Source organism: Pogona vitticeps, chromosome 1 (assembly GCF_051106095.1).
Source record: "Pogona vitticeps strain Pit_001003342236 chromosome 1, PviZW2.1, whole genome shotgun sequence".
Classification (NCBI taxonomy): Eukaryota; Metazoa; Chordata; class Lepidosauria; order Squamata; family Agamidae; genus Pogona; species Pogona vitticeps.
The window spans coordinates 71,486,794-71,498,290 of NC_135783.1; the positions used below are offsets into that span (position 1 = coordinate 71,486,794).

General features: G+C 40.8%; 1 protein-coding gene across 7 annotated transcripts in view; it reads left to right on the plus strand.

Moving 5' to 3' along the window:
• Positions 1 to 1,531: 1,531 nt before the first annotated feature.
• TFB1M (transcription factor B1, mitochondrial) overlaps positions 1,532 to 11,497 on the plus strand; it is a 40,065-nt gene continuing 30,099 nt past the window's right edge. The window contains exons 1-5 of one of the 7 annotated variants that reach the window (XM_072995052.2): positions 1,532 to 1,639; positions 4,189 to 4,338; positions 4,605 to 4,761; positions 9,302 to 9,453; positions 11,059 to 11,167. In XM_072995052.2, coding sequence (XP_072851153.2) covers positions 4,629 to 4,761; positions 9,302 to 9,453; positions 11,059 to 11,167 — 394 coding nt within the window. In that variant the 5' untranslated portion in view covers positions 1,532 to 1,639; positions 4,189 to 4,338; positions 4,605 to 4,628. The other 6 variants (XM_072995043.2, XM_072995047.2, XM_072995061.2 and 3 more) reach the window with 6 other exon arrangements.

An 11,497-nucleotide genomic window follows, 5' to 3' on the forward strand; every position in this document is an offset into this window, starting at 1 on the left:
GATAAATGTGTGTGATTGTAATACTAGGAAAGCTAGAGTGTCTAGTGAGGATCAAATCGAGCTGATGCCAGTGCTTTAAGAGACTCTGTGTTGAAGCTTCGTATTAAAGAACATGTTGCTGACACAAAGACCATGGTAACAGAAAAACTCCAGCAAGTTTGCCACTTTCGTTCATCTTTCCAGTGTCAAACCAGCCTAGACAAGTGGGCCAAGAATTGTGATCAGCACCAACTCTAGTGTTAAAGTTTCCCAGAAGGAACAGCGTCTCTTTCTCTCTCTCTTGGGGACATAACTCTAGGTTTCTGAAATACTATAATCAGAAGATGTTGAGGATATGAAACAAGTGAACCACCCCAATTTAAGACACAACCATCACTTCAAGGTTGTACTCGACACCTGCAAATTTTTGGAGAATGACCCAATTGCTTCTGGCTGTTGCCTTTTATGCATACTGACAGCCCTGGACCTCGTATTGCCTCCATTGTCGTTGTTTGGTTGTTATGTCCGACTCTTTGTGAACCCATGGACCAAAGCACGCCAGGCCCTCCTGTCTTCCACTGCCTCCCAGAGTCAGGTCAAATTCATGTTGGTAGCTTCGATGGCATTGCCTCCATAGTTTAGTTATATTTCCTGCTAAAGGAGGGAAATATTAGGGGACTCTAACGATGACAAACCTTGACAGCATCTTAAAAAGCAGAGACATCACCTTGCCAACAAAAGTCCGAAAAGTCAAAGCTATGGTTTTTCCTGTCGTGATGTATGGAAGTGAGAGCTGGACCATAAAGAAAGCAGACCGCCGAAGAATTGATGCCTTTGAATTGTGGTGCTGGAGGAGGCTCTTGAGAGTCCCCTGGACTGCAAGGAGAACAAACCTATCAATTCTAAAGGAAATCAACCCTGAGTGCTCACTGGAAGGACAGATCCTGAAGCTGAGGCTCCAGTACTTTGGCCATCTCATGAGAAGAGAAGACTCCCTGGAAAAGACCTTGATGTTAGGAAAGTGTGAAGGCAAGAGGAGAAGGGGACGACCGAGGATGAGATGGCTGGACAGTGTCTGTGAAGCAACCAACATGAAATTGACACAACTCCGGGAGGCAGTGGAAGATAGGAGGGCCTGACGTGCTTTGGCGTCCATGGGGTCACGAAGAGTCGGGCACGACTAAACGACTAGACGAGACGAACGAAGTTACTCATGAGGTGGGAGAGGCATTCTCCACATGCTCAGAAGTCTAAAAGCCACTTCGGCAAGATCAGGAAGGATGAACGTTGGGGGAAGTTGCCCGTTCTCCCCATGGGACTCCAATCCCGGCCTGATCCACAAGTAAATATCCTCTGTGAGACGAAACAGGTCAGGGAAGGGCTCGAACACACACACCCCAAGCGAGCTGCTGCAAGAGGAAGTCGCCACGCCGTGAGGGGCGAGAAGCACGAGGTGAACACGGCTCGAGAGGCCGAGGTGAAACCAAGTCCCGAAACGGTTAAACCGCTCAACGCTTCTTACGCCAAGGCGAAACGCAGCTAAAGGGGCGTTTCTCTTTAACCAACGAATAGCCAATAAAGGAGCAAAGATGGGCTCCTCCAAAGGAGGAGACAAGAGGAAGCGATAGAGCGGCCACAGCTTTGTCTATGGTTTGTGAAGGTGAGTGATACATTTCCGCTTAGCGTTCATCCACATCCAGGGTCAGTTGGAAAGCTGGGGGTAAGCGGGCGGGCGAGGGAAGTTAAAATAACGATGAGGAGAGGGGGAAAAGAATAAAGTCTTCCCCCGTTGCCAATCAGGAAGAATTAAAGAACCGTTTGGAAACGCGTTGCCGTGTTTATCATTCCTTTACCTGATTTCCGGTGTCTCCAAGGCGAGCGTGTCTCGCGCTTCCGCCTTCCGGTTCCCTTCGTGTCCCTCTTGGGGCGTGAGCCTGGAGCGCGAGCGATGCCTTCTGCTGGCGTTCTGATTCTTTTCCTCGCGACGAGCTTCGTCCTCCCAGGAAGGAACCCTTTGACTCTGGAGTCAGTTTAGCCGAAAAAAAACCCAAGCTCGAGGCGTGGTCCGGGCGTGGTGGGTTTGCCATCTCCCTAGGGTGCCAGTTCATTACTCCTACAAGTAGTCTGGAAAAGCGTCGCGGATTGATTTCTGCAGCTCCAGTGGCTGCTTAAAAACTTGGCGGCAGCAGGTCAGGCAGGTCTCTTGTTGATCAGTTGGCAACCACAAGGTATCACTTATACTGACAGTTTGTACTGTCCTTGCACCTGAGCAGTGACTCTTAATCTGTAGAGATGTAAAGAAATTATGAATTATGGTGAAACTTCTGTAGTGTTTTGTTTTTTTGGAAAACATGGAAACTTGGGAGAGAAATTGAAATATCTGGAATATGTAAGCATAGATTTATTGTATTGCTTTAGCAATATAAAATGTGTCATTCATAACTTACCATCTGAAACGGCATTATTTACTGTGTTTATGGAATTAAAAAAAAAATGAAATCCCTTAATTCTGGACAAGCAAATCATTGCTATACACTATGCTACTGTGAGAGCTGCAGACACCTGCATCTTACACTGTGTAAGCATATGTGTCTTTAAGTCTTGTCATCTGGGAGTGAAAACAAACTACAAATGTTGTAGTAAAGTATTATTTGTGATGTCTTCCACCAACCTGAATAAAGGAAGAAGGGAACCAGCAGTCTAAAAGCACCTAAAGACTACTATATGCTTCCTTCATAGAGATGGCCATACCTGTTAGGTACAGAAGCTCATCTCTGAATTGGACTGTGTCTACAGTAAGCATAGGAGTTACTGTCCTCTAGTTTTGCAGACTGACTTCCATAATCTCTCAGCTATTTGGGTGAACCGATGTCTTTAAAAAATTCACTCATTCCAAAAGAAAAATATTGTGGTTACTTTCTGTGTTTCTTAATGTTTCCATTTTTTTTCCTTGGGAAACTGAAAAATTGCCCTATAGAAAAAACAACAGGCTTCTGTTTTTTTCCAATTCCACCGACTGCTTTCGGTGTTTGGATATAACAGTAAGGAAGTATCCAATTGAGCCAAAGTAGTGAACGATAGAGATTGCCCATGTTAGTAACCATGTACCCCAAGGCTTATTCCTGGGCCCGGTGCTCTTCAATATTTTTATAATGATTTTCATGAGGGAGTGCAGGGAATGCTTTTCAAATTTGCAGATGATACCAAATTGGGAGGAATAGCTAATATCCTGGAAGACAGAAACAAAATTCAAAATGACCTTGATAAGATGGAGCACTGGGCTGAAAGCAACAGAATGAAATTCAACAGGGATAAGTGCAAAGTACTGCACCTCGGCAAAAGAAACCAATTGCAAAGTTACAAGACAGGATATCTGGCTCAGCAAATCTATGAGCGAGAAGGATCTTGGAATTGTCGTAGATCACAAGCTAAATATGAGCCAACAGTGTGATGTGGCTACAAAAAAAGGCTAATGCTATTTTAAGCTGCATTACTAGAAGTATAGTTTCCAAATACTGCAAGGTGCTAGTCCACCTTTCTTCAGCACTAGTTAGGCCTCATCTTGAGTATTGTGTCCAGTTCTGGACAACACACTTCAAGAAGAATGCTAACAAATTGGAACAAGTTCAGAGGAGGGCAACAAGGATGATCATGGGGCTGGAAACCGAAACTTATGAGGAAAGGCTGAAAGAATTGGGCCTTGAGAAAAGAAGACTCAGGGGTGGTATGATAGCACTTTTCAAATATTCAAAAGGCTGTCATACAGAGGAGGGGCAAGATCTGTTCTCAATCATCCCAGAGTGCAGGACATGCAACAATGGGCTCAAATTAAAGGAAGCCAGATTTCGGTTGAATATCAGGAAAAACGTCGTAACTTTTAGAACAGTATCAGTGGAACTAGTTACCTCAGGAGTTGGTGAGTGCTCCAACACTGGAGGCATTCAAGAAAAACTTAGATAATCACCTGGCATATATGTTTTGATTGTATTCCTGCACTGAGCAAGGGGTTGGACTTGATGGCCTTGTAGGCCCCTTCCAACTTCACTTTTCTATGATTCTGAACCTGGCTTGTGTTTACTTTGACGCTGATGTCAATCACTGAGTGACTGTTAAGTATCAAAGGTAACTGAGGATACAGTTTAAAAAGAATGTAACCTTTAATCATGCACCGTCAAATCAATTCTGACTTATGGTGACCCTTTTATTTAGGGTTTTCCAGGTAGAGAACACTCAGAGGTACTTTACCATTCTCTTCTTCTGGGGCTGTTCTTGGACTGTACAGCTTGCCCATGACCACACATGCTGGCTCTAGGAGACACAATGGGGAATTGAACTCCCAACCGCTGTCTTCGCAGCCAGGTACCTAAACTTCTGAGCTATCCAGCCAGTTCACAAAGAAATCTTTACAAGCTTTCAAATCCTCTAGAGCTCTGTGTCACACTAATAACAATTATGTGACATCAAGTCAATTCTGACTTATGTAATCATAAAGTAATTTCTATGGATGGATCATGTGAATACTTCCCTCCCCTTCTATGTATAATTATGTGTAGAACTCTGAATGTTATTTTTGACAATTGGTTGCATACGTTTCATTTAATTTATTCTGGTGTCTGTTTTGTTAGTGAGAAGATAAAATATTGTCATCCATGGCTGCATCAGGAAAAGTGGCTACCTTCCGTTTGCCACCTCTCCCAACAATAGGAGAGATTATTAAGCTGTTCAACCTCAGAGCTCAAAGACAGCTGTCCCAGAATTTTCTTCTGGATCTGAGACTTACAGGTTAGTTGCCTATTTGTTGCCATTTGTTAACATTTACTCACAAATTTCCTTAAAATGTTTTCTGTGGTTATGCAGCTCACACTAGTGTAGAATTATTCCATTTAGTTATTGTTTGCTAATAAATTGCAGGCACAAAATGAAATAATATAGCAGTGAACATGTTAGCAAAAGGTGAACCCACTTATTTGGACACATGAGAAACACTTCTTTAGATCACACAGTTCACTTGAATCACACTTTCAACTGGAATACATGCTATACCAGCAACATAGGATGTCAAAGGTAAGCAGCAGTACTATACAATTTCATTTACCATACCCCAGTTTAAAAAATACTTTGTTGCTTTTAAGTACTATAAATAAAATAAATCGGTTCCGAAGGTTCCAATACAGCAGGGGCACAAATTCCTGCTTCTTATTTCTCATGTAGGGTCCATGACATAAAGCAGCCACCCATGGGAGTAACACAAATGGTTTCTCAAAACAGTGTTCTATGTCAGTCAACATAATTTAATGTAACCAGAAGAAAAAGAGCTATGAGAAGCAATAATTTGATTCCGTACAAAATAGATTGATCTGTTTGTGTTACTTCATATTACCTTATTTCATTCATTTAATGACTTATTGTTGACCACCAGTGGTTACTGCTACTGGCAGTGCCTCTCATGCTCAAGCAGAGCTCCTTCCTAGCCTTGATACCTGAGATAACTTTTAAAGATTATTGATTACTATTTGGGCTAGAACTTGGGAATTGACTTCCAAGAAGTAACACAGTTCTCATTCCAAGAGTAACAGGCACATACCATATTTAGTTTCTGTTATAACTTCAGATACTAACCTTTTACTTTTCTGTGCCTCAGAAGGACCTAAACTTGCTGTTTTTTTTTCAGTTGCTTTATTTTTAAAGAATTGGAATGCTACAAGCTGTAGTGAAAAGTAGTCTAAAACATTATCGAATACACAGAAATAGGCTATGAATAACAGATAATACCCATAGGATAGTACCCAAGGACAAAGCACTTAAATATGTTTTAAAACTTGACAAACTGCACTTGAAATGCTGCTTTTAACATAGTCCTATTCTGCTCCTTAAGAACTAGTGGTAAAAATTGCTTGTTGAATAAAATGTACAGAACTATCAGGAAGATCCTAGGAGGATTTTTAAAATCCTGAGTATTTCAGTCAAAAGTGCATTATTATGTAGAAGAGACATGTGAAACAGGCCCAAAACAATCTTGCATGTCTGCTGTATTCAGCACAAACTGTGAAAAGTGGTATCATGCAGCAATTCTGGTTATGTGTGTCCACTCAGAAACAGAAAAGACTTTGTTGCTCAGGCATAAACATAAATTCTGCACATGTCCAAAATTCACCCACTGATATGTAGTAATGTGTAGCAGCGGTAAGAACAGTTATAATAGTGGTTATCCATACAGCTCCACAACCATCACCCACTTTTTTTGCAGAAACATATTCATTCCATCTTTACATTCATATAAGAAATGTAAGGTTGTGGTGCATCTAACACCTTGCATGTAGTAGCAGTAATAACAATAACATCCACACAGCGGTGCAGGTACAGTCCTTTGCACATGTTTCTTTTCTTGCTCTGCACGCACAAGAGGAAAGTTCCACTGGCTCTGTGCATTATTAGTTGTCCTGCTCCACCAACCACAGTAACTACTACCTGCTTACCTCTAACCCTGTTCAGGTGTTGAGAAAGTTAGATTAGATTAGATTAGGCATCTTTCAGTCTTGAGAGACTATGGTAACGTGCTCTGTATGGAGGACTTGGAACAGCATCTAGTGTGGCTGAGAAGGCCAATTCGAGAGTGCCAATCCCTTCCACACTGAAGACAAATACAATCTGTCCCCTGTCCGGCTCCCTGATTCTGCTGCTTTTGTGACTTCCTCTTTGCCTCTGCCTGCTGTACAAGGGTCTCTTCAAATTGGGAGAGGCCTTGATGCACCGCCTGCCTCCAGGCTGAATATTCAGATGTCAAGGTTTCCCATCCATTGAGGTCCATTTCTAAGGCCTTCAGATCCCACTTCAAATATCCTTGTATCACAGCTGTGGTCTCCCTCTGGGGCGATTTCCCTGCACTAATTCTCCATACAGAAGATCTTTTGAAATCTGACCATCCGCCATTCTTACAACATGCCCAAGCCAACGTATACGTTGCCGTTTCAGTAATGTATACATGCTAAAAGTTCCAGTTAACCGGCTCATTCTTGTTGTTGTTGCTCTCAATCTAGAGAGATTAAAGAGCTTTCCATCTGATCTAGTCCGGAGATAGACACCTTCTGTTTCAGTTCCAAGGGGTGCTTCAGCATGATAGCAAAAAAGATCCCAAACAGGGTTGGCGTGAGGACACAGCCCTGTTTCACTCCGCTTTGGATGTCAAAGGGATCTGATGTTGAGCCATCAAAAACTACAGTGCCCTTCATTTATTCATGAAAGAACCCGATGATGTTAAGGAGACGAGGTGGACATCCAATCTTGGAAGAATTTTTAAAAGGTCATCCCAGCTAACCAAATCAAAGGCCTTTGTGAGATCTATGAAGGCCACAAAGAGTGGCTGTTGTTGTTCCCTACATTTCTCCTGCAACTGTCTGAGGGAGAATACCATGTCAGTGGTGGATCTGTTAGCTCAAAATCCACACTGATTCTGGATAGACTCTGTATGCAAGCACCTGGAGCCTCTTCAGCACAATACAGGCAAGTATAAGACAAACCTCAATTTTTAGTCTAAAGATTTTAGACAAAAGTATAATATATATGGAAAAAATACGGTATTTATGGTTTTTTTCTTTTAATATTTTCAAACCACAGAAAAGTGAAACTGCGGATTCTGATCCTACTGTAATGGTTATATCTTTGTTGCTGGAATAAAGCAGTTAATGGAAAGTAGCTTGCTCTTGGTGAGCAGTTATTTCCCAGCTTAGGGAGTATTGGCATGTTCCTTATAAAAGAAGAGCATCTCCAAGATAATAAAGTACAAGAGGAAGCTTATGTGCTGTAATATCTGGAATCTAGCTAGCATGTATCAGTACAATGCCTTCAGTTTGCATGAAATGTACCCTGATGTAATTGGTGTCATGCAGCTGTGATGCAGAGAAGCTGGGAGGAAGAAAGGGAACTCAGCCAGCCACTGGTTCAGTTTTACTTCAGACGCAAGGGACAACAGCATTGACAGCTGCCCGTTTCTGTGCTCATGCCTTTTGTTGTGGTCTTTCTTTGTTGTGGTTCTTAAGTGTCTGCTTTGATCGGCTACTTCTGTTTTGAAGGAAAAGAAGTTTGTGGCCCAAGTCCTTGATGTACCTTCAGTCTGGGTAGAGCTCTGTGCCTGTTCCGTGCTGAAAGTACTTACCCACTCCTGATCAAATGTTTTTAGAGCAGATTCTATTGCTGAAGGCAAATAACAGCCAAAGAGTGGTTCCCCCCCCCCAAGAAAAAATATTTTTTAGCCCATATTTGTAGATTAGGAACACTTTCCAGACTGGGAATGCCTGTCTACCGTTTTCCAAAGGAAGAATGGCTAGCTTAAGCATGCTTTTTAAAATGCAGATTATTCGAGTGCTCTTGAACTTTACAGATAACTGACATTGTGATGTGCATATTTATAATTCAGAAGTAATCGGCTTCACAGATTCCAAAGACTGTTACCCACCATGTAAATATTGGACATATAACATAAATTATGGCCCATCTTATTATTTGCATGTGTTTTGATACCTAAACTGCTATTCTGTTTGCCCTTATTTCCCTCGAATTATATTTCACATGGTATTTCTTATTTCTTGGCTGTTCAGCAGGGTGGATAAAAGCCAATGATTTTTTAAAATCAAATTGATTTGAATCACAGTTTAACTTTTTAAAAAACCTATTTTTATTTAAATAATAAAAAAACTTATTGTTTTTATTTAAATCAAAACTCCAATACTCTTCAGTATGAAAAAGTCACCTTACCACCTTTATAATTCTTTATTTTCACCTTCAAGTTCTTCTTTCTGAATGTGAATTTTTATATTTGCCCGTAATCAGTATTTCAACTTTTATTCTTATATAATAGTTGAATGTCCTGGCAACCCATTTACTTTTGTCTGACATTCATTGCAATGGAAAAGATAATGTTAATAAGGGGGATTTTTTTCCTAAGAATAAATTTAAGGTTTATGTTTTTTAGACATCCCCCCCTCCCGTAGCCTTTGAAATAATTTTATCTCTTGTCTATCGGTTACTTTGCTACATCATTTTATAGTTGAAGTTCTCTGAAAGATGTAGCTGTTCTGACAGATTTTTTTTAAAAAGTTCATAAAGTAAATTCTACAGTTTATTTCACTTTATGGTACAGTTTGGGGTGTTTGTTTCAAATTTAAATAATGTGTTAGTTCTGCTTCTCATGTGCTACAGCCCTGTGCATGTCAGCTCTGAAGCTTGCCCCAAATCGGTGAGACTTGCCTCTAGATTGCAGACCTTAGAAGGTCTGGGCTTTGATGGAGGAAAGCAGCGTTAGTTTGTTTTATTGTTGTTTTCGCAGATAAGATTGCGAGACAAGCCGGGAAACTGAAAGGTGCTTATGTTTGTGAGGTCGGCCCTGGGCCAGGAGGAATCACAAGAAGCATTTTGAACGCTGGTGTGGCAGAACTCCTGCTAGTCGAGAAAGATCCTCGTTTTATTCCTGGGCTCGAGGTATCAATTACAATCTGAAGACTTCCGCCCAATTAAAGTTTTACAAGTTAAATAGACTTGTACCTTGTTTATGCATGTATCATGACAAATGCACTTCAGATCCTCTGATAGCCTAGTCCTAATCCTGTTTATTCAGAAGTTAGTTTCATTAGCTTCAGACCCTCATAAGGGGCTGTAGATGGTTATCCCTTGCTGTTCTGTCTTTCCTTGGAGCTGTGTGGATAGCCAGGATTATGTCTCAGTAGCACACAAGGAAATGGTGTATTTAAAAGAGATTCTTCAGTTACATCTAGCTGGTATTTTTCTGAAGTGTGTTCCTGTGTGCACGTAAGCTGGTATTAATTAATTTACTACTATTTAATAAGCATTTCTTGATATCCTTTCTGCTCACTTGGGCTTCTAAAGTCATGTGCAATAATATATAAGAAATGAGATTCTTTTAAAAAGAGGTTACATGTTTTAAAAGTGAATTTAAAAAACTAAATGCCATACAGAATAATATAGTCTTGGACACGTGTTGAAAGCTCAATAAACATGAAGCCAGCGTATCTGCTGATATTGGATTATGATGTTAGTAAACACTGCAGATATTTTCTGGTCCATCTCTAGACACTGCCAACTACTAGAACAATCAAGAGCTTGTATAATTACACTTGACCATAATTACACAGCAAAATAAAGCACTGTTTTATTATTTGAATTTTAGTATTGGCAAAAACCCTGGGCATATGAGCAGTTCTACTGTGATGATTAGAAGGAATGAGTCACTCCTCTTTATCAGCAGTGGGCTTTTATAACAGCAGTAAACACAATTTTACTAAACTCTGGAGATATTGTCATTAATTATTACTGAATATGAATAAGTGGTCTTTAGGTGTGTGTGTTTTTAGCAGATTTTGGAGGTTTGCATGATAGCAGTCGACAGCAGGGGTCACCAATGCCCAGTGGTCCAGTGCCAGTCTGTGGCCTTTGCTGGACCGGGCTGTGGAGACAGATCTCTCCCCCCCACATGCCCACATGCCCACACGGGTGCCTTGCCCACCCACACAGGAGTGTGAGCGCCCCCACAAGTGTGCCATGGCCATCTGTGCATGCGTGCAAGCGCTCCATGCTCACTCTTGCATGCATGCGAGTGCACCCTTCATCCGCGAGCACACCACGCTCATGCAGTATTTCTCCAAAGCATTTTCCAACTTTACGGAAAAAGGGAGGCAGGGTTCTGCAATCAGAAAGGTGGGGTCACTAAAAAAGAATGCCACAAGTAAGGGGACACCAGTTGGATAGAAGCACACTTGCTGCTCACTTCAGACTTCAAAATGGGAGAAACCTGTCTACATTTTAAGTCTTCACATTTTCTGTAGGAAGTGGATATTGATTGTCAACAAAGAGACTTCCAGTTATTTTCATTGTGCATACCTCATATTTGTGAGAAGTTAATATTTGTTTTCGTTTCATGGCATATTCAAGCCATAAACATAATTTCCGTAGCATAACGCATTTTGAATATAAAGATTCTTTTGTTACGAATGATTGCAAAAGCATATTGTTCAAAAGAATTAACTAAATATATCCTCTGTTTCTCCCCTTCTCTTTGAAAAAACTCAGTTGCTTTCTGAAGCTGCTCCAGGAAGAGTTCGTATTGTTCTTGGAGATATTTTGGCATATAAATTGGACCAAGCATTTCCAGATCATCTTGTAAAGAACTGGGAAGATGGTGAGTATTCTAGAAGTACAATTATTTATAACACTGTAGGAATTTGCTGCATAATACTGCTAGCTGCTTGTCAACAGAATTTAATACAAAACAGTTTCTACATCTCAGAGTATCTGTCTGATTGTCATATACTTGCATGGGTATGTTTCTTGAATACAGTTGCTTTGCTTACTTTGCATTCATTTGGTTTTTCAGTTTTAGAACTCACCATGTTCCCTCCCTTCAAATTAGCGTTGGTGTTTCTGCCATCAATTAAAGACCTAATTGTTCACCAAAATAATTTCCAGATTACTTTCCTGATTAAATAAGATTGTTTGAGAAACAGATGAT